General features: G+C 37.4%; 1 protein-coding gene across 1 annotated transcript; it reads right to left on the bottom strand.

The window, feature by feature from the left end:
- Positions 1 to 6,897: 6,897 nt before the first annotated feature.
- On the bottom strand, positions 6,898 to 8,685 carry LOC5577999 (ATP synthase subunit beta, mitochondrial). Its single transcript, XM_001656687.2, has 2 exons — positions 7,623 to 8,685; positions 6,898 to 7,556 (listed from the first exon to the last, which is right to left on the bottom strand). The coding sequence occupies exons 1-2, from the start codon at positions 8,602 to 8,604 to the stop codon at positions 7,024 to 7,026; spliced, it is 1,515 nt and encodes a 504-aa protein (XP_001656737.2). The 5' UTR covers positions 8,605 to 8,685; the 3' UTR covers positions 6,898 to 7,023.
- Positions 8,686 to 14,889: the final 6,204 nt, after the last annotated feature.

Here is a 14,889-nt window from a genome sequence, read left to right as displayed (position 1 = left end):
TTAACAAATAGTGCTTGAACAAACAAAGTGTAAAGTATCTATTTTTTAGAAATCAGTTTTATTTTTTGCAGCTGTGTTTCAATAGTGAATTGAGTGTTTATCAATAGTTTTACTGTTAAAACAGTTAGTTGACTAAACGGTAATATTCTCCGGCTCATCGAACGTATTAGAGGCAGTACAAAGTAGTGCTGTGTTGGATACCAGGTCACGTCGGCATTGCGGGAAATATTAGGGTCGACAATTTAGCAAAGCAAGGAACAACTGTAGAATTATTGGAAGTCAACATCCTTGGACCATGCGTTGCTGTAAAACAAGTATTCGTCTACAGCAGTGGGAAAACAAATGACACAGCCGTTCAAACTTCCTTAGCCCTGTGAAAGTCTCCACTCTTTCATGGATAAATCGTTCGTTAGCAACTGAACAAAAAGCATTTACTAGTTTAAAAATACGGACATACGAATTATCTAACATCTGTGAATCTTGTAATGTTAAAGTTACCGCAAATCACTTACTTGTAGGCTGTAGGAAATATCATTTACAGCGAATTCTTAAAGATAATTTATGTGAAATATTGAGTTTTAAAAAAGTTGAAGAAGACAAACTACAGTCGCCTCTCCACATCTCGATATCGAAGAGATAGGATGGATAGGGAGGGTCGAGGGAGAGATCGAGACATAGAACAAATTTTTAACGAATACTAGATTGAAAATCACTCCGTTGTCAGGAAAATAAAAAATAAACAGATGTCATTTCGTCTTCGCTAATTGTTTTAAATCTCTAAAATCTAGTCAACCTTTGATAATGGGCATATCGACATACGGAGAGAAAAATAGGAACGAAAATCACACCGAGATAGGGAGATATCGATATATGGAAAGTGAAAATGTATGCAGAATGAAGGGACCGAAAAAATCATCGACATAGAGAGAGATATCGAGATGTGGAATACAGTTTCTTTGGCGTTCAGAGCTGTTGTCTAAAATTTGTTTATTTTTTTTTTCAAGCTTGTAAGAAGAAAAATGACGCTAAAGTTAAATCTTTTAAATAAAAAAAGTTAGTTGACTATCGGATGACTGATGGGTATGGAATTACAATAGAAATATTAGTAGTAGAACGCTAGTAGCGCTATTGTCACAAAACTGATTTTAACTATTATTACCTTTAATTATGGTTTTTCATTGTTTGTTCAATGCCTTGTCGTTGTTTATGTTTTTATAATTAATTTGACACTTTGATGCCCGGTACTCAGGCTGTCAGTTCGTGGCAAACTAGATGTTGGTAACACGAACAGCAGCGACATTAGCATTCTTAGGTTAATGCTTCTACTGGAATTACATTCTAGTAACTATTGTATAACATCTGGTTCACTCTGGGTTCTGGAGGGTTAATTACTCCAGAAAACCTTCAAAGGACTCGTCAGAAACTTCACTTGGTGGTTCTCCTAACGTTTCATTCAAGGATTACTCCAGCAAACTCTTCTAAAGATTAAATATTTTTACCTAGAGCTTGAGCTTGATTGGTCGTCCTTGATTGCTAGTTGCTACTCCAGTTTCGTCAGATCAGCTGAACTTGCACAAGGATTACTACTTGAGACTAAAAACTGACACCCTCAGTGTATAAATGATGTGCTGGTGATGTTCTATTTTCAGGTAATAATGGCGCCAGCCACGTCAGAATGCTGACCAATGAGAGGAAGGAAGAGACATTGATGTTGCTTTTATACCCCTGCATCTACGCTAGTTTTAAGCGGGAAGGTATAGGGGCAAGGTAATTTTGTGAAAGAGAGAGCAAACTACCTATGTATCATGCGTAAGGAAAAGCGTGCTGTAATAATGGAATATTGGAAGCGTAGGGAAACGGTTTCTTGTCCTTCTCTGGTTCTAGCGATTGCTATGAGCGGATAGTGATAGATTAAGAGCGGGAGATAGAAACATGTGAAGGGTACAACTACAAAGTGCGAATATATGGATGGGTCAGGGCTTTTGCTTATTGAGCAGAAGCGGTAGCCATTAGACCATCAACCTCATCTCTTCTAAAGATTAAGATTAAATCTTTTTACCCATAAATTTTCTAGAGTAAATTTTTCATTTACCGTACTCATTTAACAGCATTTTAACACGTTAAAGTCTGTCAAAAATTGGTCTTACGATATTTTTCGTAACTTTTCGCGCTAGATGCAAGATAAAACATTTGTTTTTTATTACTTTTGAGCTCGTGATTGGAAAAATCGTCAAAAAATAAATGTTTAAATTTAAGCATCTGACTTGCTGTTCAAATTTCACTCAAATCGGTTTTTAAAAAACTATGATTCGGTCTACCAAAGTTGACCATTTTGTATGGAAAATCTAAAAGGTTGCAAATGTTTTGTCCAATACTGTAAATTAGCATTGAGTTGTTATATTTTTTTTTCAGGAAAATTACCTTTTTGAAAAAATGGCTGTTCTTATTAGATGTGCAATAAAATAAGTCTTGGGATTGTAGCTGCTTCATTCTGGACGCTAAATTATTTATTGAGGTTGTAATTATTATTTTTTCTTTTATTTTTCATCGATGGCTCTTCTCTAGGATGACACTGTAACTATACTGCCGTGAACCGCAAGTCAGTCCCATCTGCACTTTCGTCAAAATTGAGTTGAATTCAGTTTTCAACATATCTTCCAATGCTCTTTCAGCTGCACTTATGAAAGAATATAATTTGTTCGGAAAAATTAAGTCAAATTGTCCCATAATTAAATGTAACCGCATATCAGTCCCACTACAGATTTCCTCACCGTGTAACACAAAAAAGAACCGTTTTCTGATCGTCTTTATATTTTTCACTGATAGATATCGTTGTGGAAAGCAAATTGTGAAAGTTTCGTCAAGATTGGATTATGTTCAAATCTCCTGGATTTTTAAATATTCTTGTGGAAAACGAGTTTGTAAACTTCTATAGATAACGATATTTATTGACCTTTCAGCTGTTGCGCGGTTTGCCATCGTCAGAACCACCGCACTGCTGTTGTGAACGAAAATCGAGGTTTTTTCAGCTGTGTTGTACAAAATAAAAACGATTGAAGTGTTAAAACGTCTCTATTCTCTTTTTAAGTTCTGATTGTCAGAAAATTCATGGTTGCGTTCTGCTTTTTATTCCATATGCGAGAGAGAGTTGCGAAAAAAAATGTTTAGCCTGATAAAACCAAAAAAGTTTTTCCTGTTCAAACTTGTGCATAGCATATCCATGGCTGGTAGCAGATCTCTTCTTAGAAACTTCTTCTCTATTTTAATTTAAAAGTCTTTTTTCTGATCGAAATGGTCTCAAAGTCACTATTATCTTTCTCCTTACCGTGAATTCTGATTCGAAATACCTAGCCAGAAATTTAGACAGGGCCAACTGAAAATTTTCAAAACGCTATTCCAGGATTTCCTTTCAAGATTTTTGCACTAATTCCAGTTTGTTGCTACTCTAGCAGATCTTCCAAAGATTCCTACAAGAATTCTTCCAAAATAATCCCAAAACGTTTATCCAGAGTTCTTGAAGAAATTCAATACAAGTTTTTCCAGGAACATTTACAAAAATTCCTCAAGGAGTTCCTAAATTGATTTCGTAAAATCATCTCCGTAATTGCTCAAAAATTCTTCCTGGCATTATTTCTGAAAAGGAACTCTTACGAGAATTCCACAATATTATTAATGAATATAAGCTTTTCGCCTCTAAGAGTTTGTCGAAATTTTTCAATAAATTCTATCGGTGATTTATCAATAAGTTCCTCCAGAAATTTCTCTATTAATTTCTCCAACATTTCATTCACGATCCTGCAATGCTTCCAAATAATTCTCGAGGATTTTTTGAAGTGAAAATTGAGGTTTGACATCAGCAGATACTACAGGAATTATTACGAACATTTATATACACTTTTTTTAAGAATGTTTTCAAGAAATGTCTTCAGAAAATCTTGCAGGATTTTATCCAGGAATGAAGAGGGCAGGATTCGTGTTATCAATTTGAGAATTTTAAAAAGCAAATTTTTCGTTCAAAATCATGAAAGTTTACATGAGAATAGGTTCACTGCATTTTATTCTTCAGCCGAAACACAGTGAACACATTTCCGTCGAATAAATTGCAGTTTTGAATAGCAAAAGCGCTGTTGAAATTTCGATGATGACGAGGATTACATTAGCGGATCCTTGTACGTTGAATCGATCATTACTTCAAAAATTAGTATTTTTTCAGAGATCCTCGCAAAAGTTCATCAGTAATTTCTACATAAGTTTCATCAGAGATTACTATAGGATTTATTTTGTGGAGGTACAATTGTGATATTGATGTTTAAAGTGATGGATTTCTGTCTCCAATAAAACTCAAAAATGGGTTTTCGCTTAAATCCGTCGTTTCGGACACATGCATTGTGTTTTTTTTCAATGAATTTGCTGTGTTTTTATGATTTGCCAAACGAAACAACAGCATAAAACCAATTCCCCATACTATGCAGGCTAGAATCCAAAAATTATCCGGGTCGCAATCTGGGATCGTTTCGGCCCCACTTTATTCCAAAACGTCGGATATAAGCGAACATCGGTTTTTGAGTTTTATTGAAGAGTGATAGCCATAACCTCAAACACATAGGATTTGTTTAAGCAATAATTTCCGAATTTTCTAAGGATTTTTTGTAATAATATCTTGAAAATGTCATTAACGTTTCCTCCTTTTAGAAATTGATGGCTGGCATCTTGGAAAAATTGATCGACAATACTAGAGAAAATCCTAAGAAGTGGAGACATCTCTGGAAAAATTATTACTTGAGCTCTTAAAAATGTTCTAAATGGTAATCTTGAACGAAATCGATTGAAGAATCACTGAATAAACTCGGGGCTTTTCTGGACAAATTAGTTAATTTATCTTTTTTAAGTGGTTTTTCGCCCAGGGCGGGTTCGCCAAAATATATCTAATAAATTTATGGTAGAGTCTGAAGAATAGTTTCTGGAGATATCCTTCAAAAAGTTCAGGTTGATCAATATATTGTATTCTTTAGACAAATATCTGAATTAGTTTCTAATGAAATTTCATCTTGAAAAAATGCATACGGTAATACAAGCAATTTTACTTATAGTTCAAAAAAAAAAAACAATATTGCGCAAATGTCCGACCGGGGTTTCCGTAAAATTCTTATGAAAACTTCTATCTCTTGATTCCTGTTTGAACTACACAGCGTAACAAAAATGACATGTTTGCGTGTCTCAAGGATCAAATTATGTGTCTCGAGTAGATTTGGGGTTGCTGAATCTGGTGTCATTCTCAGAAATGTTCCAGCACGTCACAATTTTTAGCTACAGGTCGCCAAAGTTGTATAAAACACTGGTTTTATTAATGTTTACATGAAATTTAAAGTACAATTTATCATACTTTTTTGTAATCTAATCCACCAAACATGCAAAACTTTCATTTCAGACATAATTTGATTGAAACTGCGCGATTAAATTTCGATTAAACCGATTTTTTCAACATGCTTGCAGTCTCCCTACAAAATTCTTCGTTTCTTCTATATGGCAAAATACAACAATTCTCTAAACCATCAAAAAATAACTTTTCCGTATCGAAAGTAATACAAACTTTGATGATAAGTATTGTTATACACATAAAGTTTGAATTCTGTGGCAAATTAAGCCAATATATTACCTTATTGCGCTGTTCCCACCAAATCGAACATCACACTTTGAAAGTGTGACACTTATAAGTGTGACGGCAAAGTGCAACTTCGCGATCTGACAGCATTTTGACAAAGAGAAATGTCATGCAAAGCCACATGCTACCAAATTTGCCTTTGTCTTTCTCGGCTTTGTTTTGGTTTTCGATCTTCCGCCACCAAAGAAGGGCGAGCAAGGTTGCCAGTTGTGCGATCTTTTTCGTTTATTCCATTGAAAAAGTTTGTTTTTGAATTAATTAGCGAAATGATTTTTGGCAACCGCCTTCAAGCAAGAAAAAGGTGTGATCAACGAAGTGCACTGAAAATCCATATTTCAAAGCAACCTGCAATACAAGCTGGCAAACTTGCATGCAAGTTGGCTGAAATAGTCATTTTTTGCATTTTCAACAGTCAATATCTCAAAAACTAGACGTACTATGATATTTCTGAAAACGGCAATGGATTCAGCAACCCTTAATTAAGTGAATAGCGGTATTTTTGTGCTGGAGACAAAAACGTGTTCCGCAGTGCTATTTTTGTTTTCTTGGTTCGGTCTTTTTTTGTTGCTGGTCGGTCTTTTTTGGTTTTTTAAGAAGGTCTCTAAAGTTCCTATGCTAAAGGCACTTAATCGCTACCAGTCCTGCATATCAATTCATTACTATACATAAAAATGGCAAATATTTTATTTAAAAACTACAACATGATCCTTACAAACAAAGAGTGTTCTTTTTATCCCCTCCACCCCATATTATGTTGTGTGATTGAATATTATTGGAATGTGAATTCCAATCTCAAATTCCTATTGAACAACAAAGATAGCATCATCATTTCTATTAATGATTGTACTATTCTTTTGTAATGAATCAGAAGGATGATTTTAAACACATTTTGAATGGAAATTTTGTCCTTTGAGAAGAAGTCGTTTCTTTAGATAAAAGAACTTTCTATTGGAATGAATCAGAAAATCATTCTATATCCTTAAGCAGTTGCTTTGAAATTCTCTCAATAGTTCGATAAGTGACTACTTTTGATTCTAGAGAAACAGTTTCTTGAAATCGTAACGTTTCCAACATTTTTCGACCGATTTTAGCCTTTTTAGCTACAAATATTCGCATTGTTTTCATCATGCGCAATTTTTACCAATCGACTCAGATGATATTTGCATCACATGTCTATTTGGCTAACTCCCGCTCTAATTACTATACGTCATCCTCAGTCTAACGTAACGATTATGTAATATTTTCCGATTTTTATTTAACTTTTTCTTTGTTTGTTACATGTTTCGCTTATGGTAAATTTACTTCGATTTTTTATTATGTAATGGGTAATAACTTTCTTCCAGCACAATTTCGAAAGCCCCTTAGGCGGCTTCCTTCGCCAAACGTTCGGCCTTCTCGACGACTTCCTCGATCGGACCAACCATGTAGAAAGCGACCTCGGGCAAATGGTCCAGCTCGCCGTTCAGGATCTTGGTGAAGCCCTTGATGGTTTCCTCCAGAGGGACCAGCTTTCCGGCGTGACCGGTGAACACCTCAGCGACCTGGAATGGCTGCGACAGGAAACGCTGAATCTTACGGGCACGGGCCACGGTCAGCTTGTCCTCCTCAGACAATTCATCCATACCCAGGATAGCAATGATATCCTGCAGCGACTTGTAATCCTGGAGGATCTTCTGGACACCACGAGCGATGTTGTAGTGCTCGGCACCAATGATGTTCGGGTCCATGATACGAGAGGTGGAATCCAGAGGATCCACAGCCGGGTAGATACCCAACTCAGCGATGGCACGGGACAATACAGTGGTGGCGTCCAAGTGAGCGAAAGTAGTGGCTGGGGCAGGATCGGTCAAATCGTCAGCTGGCACATAGATAGCCTGCACGGAGGTGATGGATCCTAAAATCAAGGAAAAGGTGTGTCAGGCTAATAATGATCAGATTTTTAGGGAATGTTTGTCCTTACCCTTCTTGGTAGTGGTAATACGTTCCTGCATGCTACCCATGTCAGTGGCCAGGGTTGGTTGGTAACCGACAGCAGATGGGATACGACCCAGCAGGGCAGATACCTCAGAACCAGCTTGGGTGAAACGGAAAATGTTGTCAATGAAGAGCAGCACATCCTGTCCTTCCTGATCACGGAAGTACTCGGCAACGGTCAATCCAGTCAGAGCGACACGGGCACGGGCGCCGGGGGGCTCGTTCATCTGTCCGTACACCAGAGCGACCTTGGAGGTCTTGTCCTTCAGGGAAATGACACCACCTTCAATCATTTCATTGTACAGATCGTTTCCTTCACGGGTACGTTCTCCGACTCCGGCGAACACAGAGTAACCACCATGGGCCTTGGCGACGTTGTTAATCAGTTCCATAATCAACACAGTCTTACCGACTCCGGCACCACCGAACAGACCGATCTTACCACCCTTGGCGTACGGGGCCAGCAGATCGACGACCTTAATTCCGGTGACCAGAATTTCCTGCTCGACGCTCATGTCGATGAACTCGGGGGCTTCGGCGTGGATTGGGGCGGACAGGTTGGTTTCAATGGGGCCACGTTCATCGATGGGTTCACCGATGACGTTGATGATACGGCCCAGGGTTTCAGCACCGACCGGAATACGGATGGGAGATCCGGTATCCAAGACGCGCTGTCCACGCACCAAACCTTCGGTACCGTCCATGGCAATCGTACGGACGGTGTTCTCTCCCAGATGCTGGGCCACTTCCAGCACCAGACGGGAGCCACGCTCCTGGACTTCCAGGGCGTTCAGAATCGGTGGTAGGTTATCATCGAACTGCACGTCGACGACGGCACCGATGACGGCAACGACCTTACCTTGGGCTCCAGCGGCGGCCTTGGCTGCTGCCTTGGCCGCATAGTTCCGGACGAGCTCGGCCTGGACCCGGGAACCGGTACTTAGCACATTTCTCAGCGAGGACAACATTTCGGCGACTGTGCGGAGGGCTAGGAAAATTTTCTCCACTTGTCTTATGTAACTGCGATGCGCAGGGTGCCCGACCGGGTGTTGGGACGGAGGCGTTACCTGCGGCGGGAGATGTCAGATGATGCGCACATGCGGTTGTCCGGTGGGAACGCAGAGATGTAGTCGCATATGATGGGGGCATAGGGAACGGTCGTGAAGTGGAATATGTGATTGGTAACGGAAAGAAGCGGTTGAACGTTTTTACAAGTTACTCCTCATACGAACGAATGATAGCGATAACTCTATTGTACTATGCCATGTAGGCATGAAATAAAAAACTCTCAGCTACATGAGGAAGCGCTGTTAGCCAAAAGAAAAATTAAATATCTAAAGTGAATGATTTTGCAGCATTATCATTAGTAAAGACTTTTTTTATTTGAGTTTTTTGAAATTATGAACAATCTTCAGCCAAAAATCCGCTCTTTAATTTATGTTCTAACACAGGGGTTTTCAGATCTGTTGGATTGAGGAGCACTTTAGACTTAACTTGTTAAGCGGAGCCTTACTCAACTTCAAGCGATAGAATTTAGAATTAATTACAGAGATTCCTCCAATTGCTACTGAAAATTACTCAGATGATAACTATGAATTCTCACCAAGAACCCTCAAGATATCGCTTAGAATTCCTACATTCCACAGGGATTCTGCTGCTAATGCTCTTGATTGGAAACTCTCAGAATCGTCAGAAATATTCCCAAATCCAGATAGGATTTCGCTCAGACTTCTTGAGGTTGTCGTAAATGATCTCAGGACACCACCCAGTAAACACAAACTCGTATACGATAGCGCATAAGAGTACAAATGTGGAGGCGATATACGTACATGCGCCATAAGGCTGCGTGCAAGATGTACGTATATCGCCTCCACATTTGTACTCTTATATCCCATCATATACGAAGATGTGTTTACTGGGCAAGAAGAATATGCAGGATCTCGTTGGGAATCCCAAGAGTCAACAAGGAATTTTGCACAGAAGCCTCAAAATTCAGCTGAAATTTCTCAATAATGTGATAAAATAAAACTTTTTTCAGTCTAAGTATATCCCGTATCCAATAATTAAGCCCAAGATCTACTTTGTGAACTTCTAAATCCCATCAGATTCTAAAAAGAAAGAATCGTCAAGATCTTGCTGCAGATTCTGCTGAAAACACTCAGGATCCCGCTGAGAATCATTTAGATCTGGTAAAAAATCTTCAAGAGTCAGCTAGGAATACTCAGATACCGCAGTGATCTTGCTCAGATTCTTCAAGATTTCGCTGGAAATTTTAACACTAGCTGGTGGTGACCAATCGATTAAATTTTCAGCTCAAATGGGTGTTCGGTTCTCCAGATTTGTGCTCTTGAAAATTTGAGGTTTGGCTTCGATTCATCTTCAGCTTAACTAAGATTCTTCAGGGTTCCCAAATTGTTGTCACGTTAAAAATCCCAAAAATCTGTAATGAAAACACAGACATTTTGGCCGAGGTCCCCATATTATGCTGGGATTCTGTTGAGGATCTAAAATGATTATCTTCTTCTGTTTCATTTGTTTCATGAGATTTCAGATGTTTCGACTTGCTGAGAAAATATTAGAACTGACTTGTTGTTCGTCTATAATTTGAGACGATGGTATAGCAATTGGTTGTGGGAATTGTAGACGGGTGACCAAAGCTTGAGATCATATTGAAGACCAATTTTGGTGTTGTGATGTCGCGAATTTTGATAACTCATTTTGCTGTCATTTTGGTCGTTTTAACGGTTAAAATATCAAGGCTGAGAGCAGAAAAATGTTTCCATGAAATCAAATTGAAAACTTTTTTTGCTATCAGTTATAGCAATATAAAAACTGTTTCTGCTATCATGGAGGGCAAAATTAGAACTCATTGAGATGTACATATTTTCGATTGATATTGAAACGAGTCTGCGACAAAATAAATGCTTCATTTTTATATTATAATAGTGTTCATACATATAGCACAAATAAATTTATAATTATATCTCGCATACTCTGAGATAACGCCCTAAAAGCCATTGGTAACCGTGTGTGTAGCTCGTTGTTTCTGAGCAAGTGAAGGAATAAATATCCAAACCAACATCACTGGTAGGTAGATAATGATCCTTTCTTCACCATAGAGTTGTTCAACAACGTGTAAATCCATTCAAATGCTCAGAAACAATGAGCTACACACATGGTTACCAATGGCTTTTAGGGCGAGATCATAAGTTATGCGAGATATAATTTAAAAACATTACCAAAAATTTAAAATGATAACAGAACGAATACAAAACAGGGTAACCAATATATTTTGGACCCCTATATATTTTGGACCCCCTGGGGCATTTTCCTGCAAATTTACCAGTTTAAATCGAAAGACCAACTCAATTCGCATGTCATTAGTTAAGATATAACTATTCCGCACTAGCATCAACCATTTGTACATAGAATATGTGTTTATTTTATCTGAAATTAATTTAATTTAATCGATCCATCTATGCAACCGTTACAACATGTTACACACAGAAATCGAAGCCGTCAGAAATTTTACAAATGTAAACAAAAACTTTTTTCAAATTTCTGAACTAAAGGCGTAGAATTTCTTCGGTTTTCCATTGTCAATCGATTATTTAGACTATGGGCAAGCATATTGTACAAGCAGTGTCGTGGACTTTATCGTCAAACAATAAAAAATGCCGGGGATCCAAAATAATGAAAAACAGTGCTTCACAATTTGATTATTTTCGACGTTTTTTGAATCCTACATGACCGTATGGGCATTTTTATAGCGTAGAGGAAGTTTTTCTCTACATTTTGGCGCGTTCTTTGACTTGGTTACGCTGTGCAGTTAATTAATTGGGACAAAAAACAAAAATCACTTCCTTAGGGGGTCAAAAATACGACCGTTACCCTGTGATATCGAATATTTCAATGACAAATTGATATCAAATTATAACATCAACTTGATGCTGAAAACAGAATATGTTTTTTACTTGCTTTCTTTTTGATGTTAACTTTGCTCGGGCCCTTAGCCAACTAGCAAACAATAGAATTCAGCGCTTTTTCGCTGTACGATGTATAAAAATTGAGCTCATACAAATAGACGTAACACTTAGTACAAATCGCAATCAAAATCATAGTCGTTGCGTTTTGCCAATGCACAATAATCGAAAAAATGAAGTTTTGCCAAAATTAATTTTATCGTCTCAATCGATGAAATATAATCTGAATATGTTGATTGGCGTTTTTATTGTTTCAGAAGGGATTATTCACATATTACGTAACTTCTTGTTTAAAAAAGTTTATTTTTATTGGAAATGCAATCAAATTCGGCTGAAAGCACACATTTTGTTTGTATTTGACCGAGTTTAATCAAAATGTGGATTTTAAATGAACTTTTTATGGAAAATATCGTCTAAATATATATAAAATATTGAATTATTCAAAAAGCTCTAACTTGAAAATCAGCAAATTTCAGCAAACAATTTAAACGCTTTTTATAAGATCTAAGGATGTTTTTTGATGTGCAATATTAAGTTGCACAAGACAAGAGTTGTTTTCCATGCTCAAAATCATCAAAATTACTAAAGTGTAATATTGAATAGTATTAAAACTTCAACCAAATATTTTTTCCCTCCTCATGTTCGATAAAAGTGCAAAACCATAAACTCAGATAGTGCGTAATTTTGGGGAAATATTGCATTCCTTAAATATTTCTCGCGTTCAGTATCATAAGGGCGTAACTGCAATGATCGATTTCTCTTCATCGATTTTCTCTTTAGTCAATGACTTAGTCGGGCGACTGTTTTCGACTGCTATTTTCGATTAAGTGGATATAATTCATTGTCCTTCATCATGTTGTATCGTAAAATGTTATCAAAATCGATTGAACTTCGTGTACTAATCAAAAGAGAGAATCGACGAAGAGAAATCGATCACTGCAGATACGCCTGTATGATACTCAACGCGAGATTTGTACTTTGTTTTATTGTTACTTTTTTATATTTTTTTTTTACTTCAGCCAATTTGACGTCATAAAAGTCAAAGAAATTCAAATTTTAGTCAAATTTCAATTAAGGATCATAATAATATAATACATCAGGTATATTTTAAAATGATAAAAAACATAAAATTCTCAAAAAAGTTTTTGCTAGTTTTGGCCGCCCCCTTTATATGGAGCCCGACCATTGTGCGATGATCCAACAGATGGCGGTAGTGTGTAAACCTTAAATGCGAACAAATACGATGCGAGCGCAACGGGTGCTGGATTGACTACCTACAATATATTTAAATCGACCGTTGAAAAGCGATCGATAGGAAATGATTAGAGTGTGACGTATGTTTGTCTGTGATTTGAGTGTTACGTTTGTTTGTCTGTGATTTAATCCTATAATTAGGCATTTCACGGCGAAATTCTCTCTTTTTCGCTCTTCAACAAAACTTGAAAACAATGGTGCCAGTACCCGTCAACTTTGACAAGTACTGGCATCATTGTTTTCAAATTTCCCGATAGGCTAATATTTTCAAAGCTGAACGATCACTTCGACATCTGGTGGCTAGTACACTCAAAATAATCCAAACGTCATTGTTACGTGAAAACATACGTGATTTTTTTCCTTCGCACTTTCCACGTAGCTCTTACGTTAATCATAGGTAACCCAGAATGAACGCATGAACTTTTGAAGTTCGTCCATTCCACCGCCGCTAAACGTAAGAGCTACGTGGATTTTCCGGTAGCCTTTACGAAGCGTTTCAATAAGACCTAGATGGTTTTGCATTAAATTTAACTGTAATAAAGACCAATCTTATTTCTAATAGGCTTTGGAAAAAAAAAACTAATTCCCAATGTAAACAAACTTAAAAGATTGTGATATTTTTATTGTCAGAGCATTTTGAAGCCTGTTTCCCCAATTTTGTGAGTTTGGTCTGCCATGTTGAAGCCTTCGCGTGCTATAATTGATAGAAGTTATAAATCAAAATCACGTATAGCTTAGCTTAGCTTAGACTGACTACACATATCAATGGTTGCTATTCCGTGATTGACCGAAGTCAGTAAAATGCACAAAGAATCAACTAGAAGATCGGCTGGGATTGGCCATAATCTTCTTCAGTGTGCATAATTAAGTGCCTCTATTTATACAGGGTCAATAACGGCGCCGGCCACGTCCTTGCAGTCAGGTGGGATTGGGGAAAGGAATGTTAGTGTGTAACCTTTGCTATTTGGAGACCGTGTTTGCCTCTGCATCTCCACAAAGGTTACTGGGAGGGATGTTTGTTAATGGGAAGGATCGTTGGGTCACAGGATTCACTTTGATAAGCGATTACACCATGATAAATAATGATTTGTGAGATATATACATGCTTATTTGTACATATAATATTTTCATTTGATATGAACAATTTCTATGTAGTGGAAAATTATGCCGACACTTAAGGTGACGAACCATTCAAAGTTTGTTGAACAAATACCTAAATGTAACATTCCTACAGCTGTCAGGACGAAATCATGTGTTATTATATTTTACTTATTTGAAAAGAAACAAAAAACACTCGATTGGTTGGAACATCATAGAACACTCTTACTCTTATGCCGACACTTACAGTGGCGAACCATCCAAAGTTTGTTGAATAAAGTGAACCTTTCGCAAGTCTACACTTGTAGTGCCGAACCATTGAAAGTTTTTTTTTTAATCACAAAAATAAAGGTAAAAAGGGGTGTTCTGAAATAAAAAAAAATGTGAAACATAAATAATTCATGAATCAGAGTTTGTGTCGACACTCACAGTGACGAACAATTCATAGTTTGTTGAAAATTCATATTTACGTCCCACAATTGTAACGATTAAATGTGCAGTCATACATATTTTATAGATTAGAAATAGTAGCATGAAACGAGCTCACCAATTGATCCTTTATCCTTCACTGTGCAGCCACAATCCACTCTCAGCCTCACTCGTTTGCTCGGCTATATAAAAGCACTCAGAAAAAATAGGCGCGCGACCCGAAAAGGAAAAAAAAACTTGGCTTTCTTGACGCACAGCCCAGCAGCAAGCGTCAAGGTCAAAGGATCAAAAAGAGCTAACCGATCACGCCACTTTTTCACTTACTAGACCGACGCGCGACATGTTTGATCCTGCCCTCGTCGCTGGCCCCCGTAGGAGCAAGCGTCAAGGTCGAAAGATCAGACAGAACTCAGTTATAAATCAAAATCACGTATAAAATATAAAGTAATGCAGGGATTCTTCTGTATTCAAAGCATATTTACCTTGAAA

This window comes from Aedes aegypti, chromosome 3 (genome assembly GCF_002204515.2).
Source record: "Aedes aegypti strain LVP_AGWG chromosome 3, AaegL5.0 Primary Assembly, whole genome shotgun sequence".
Classification (NCBI taxonomy): domain Eukaryota; kingdom Metazoa; phylum Arthropoda; class Insecta; order Diptera; family Culicidae; genus Aedes; species Aedes aegypti.
This window is presented reverse-complemented; position numbering and strand designations above follow the sequence as displayed.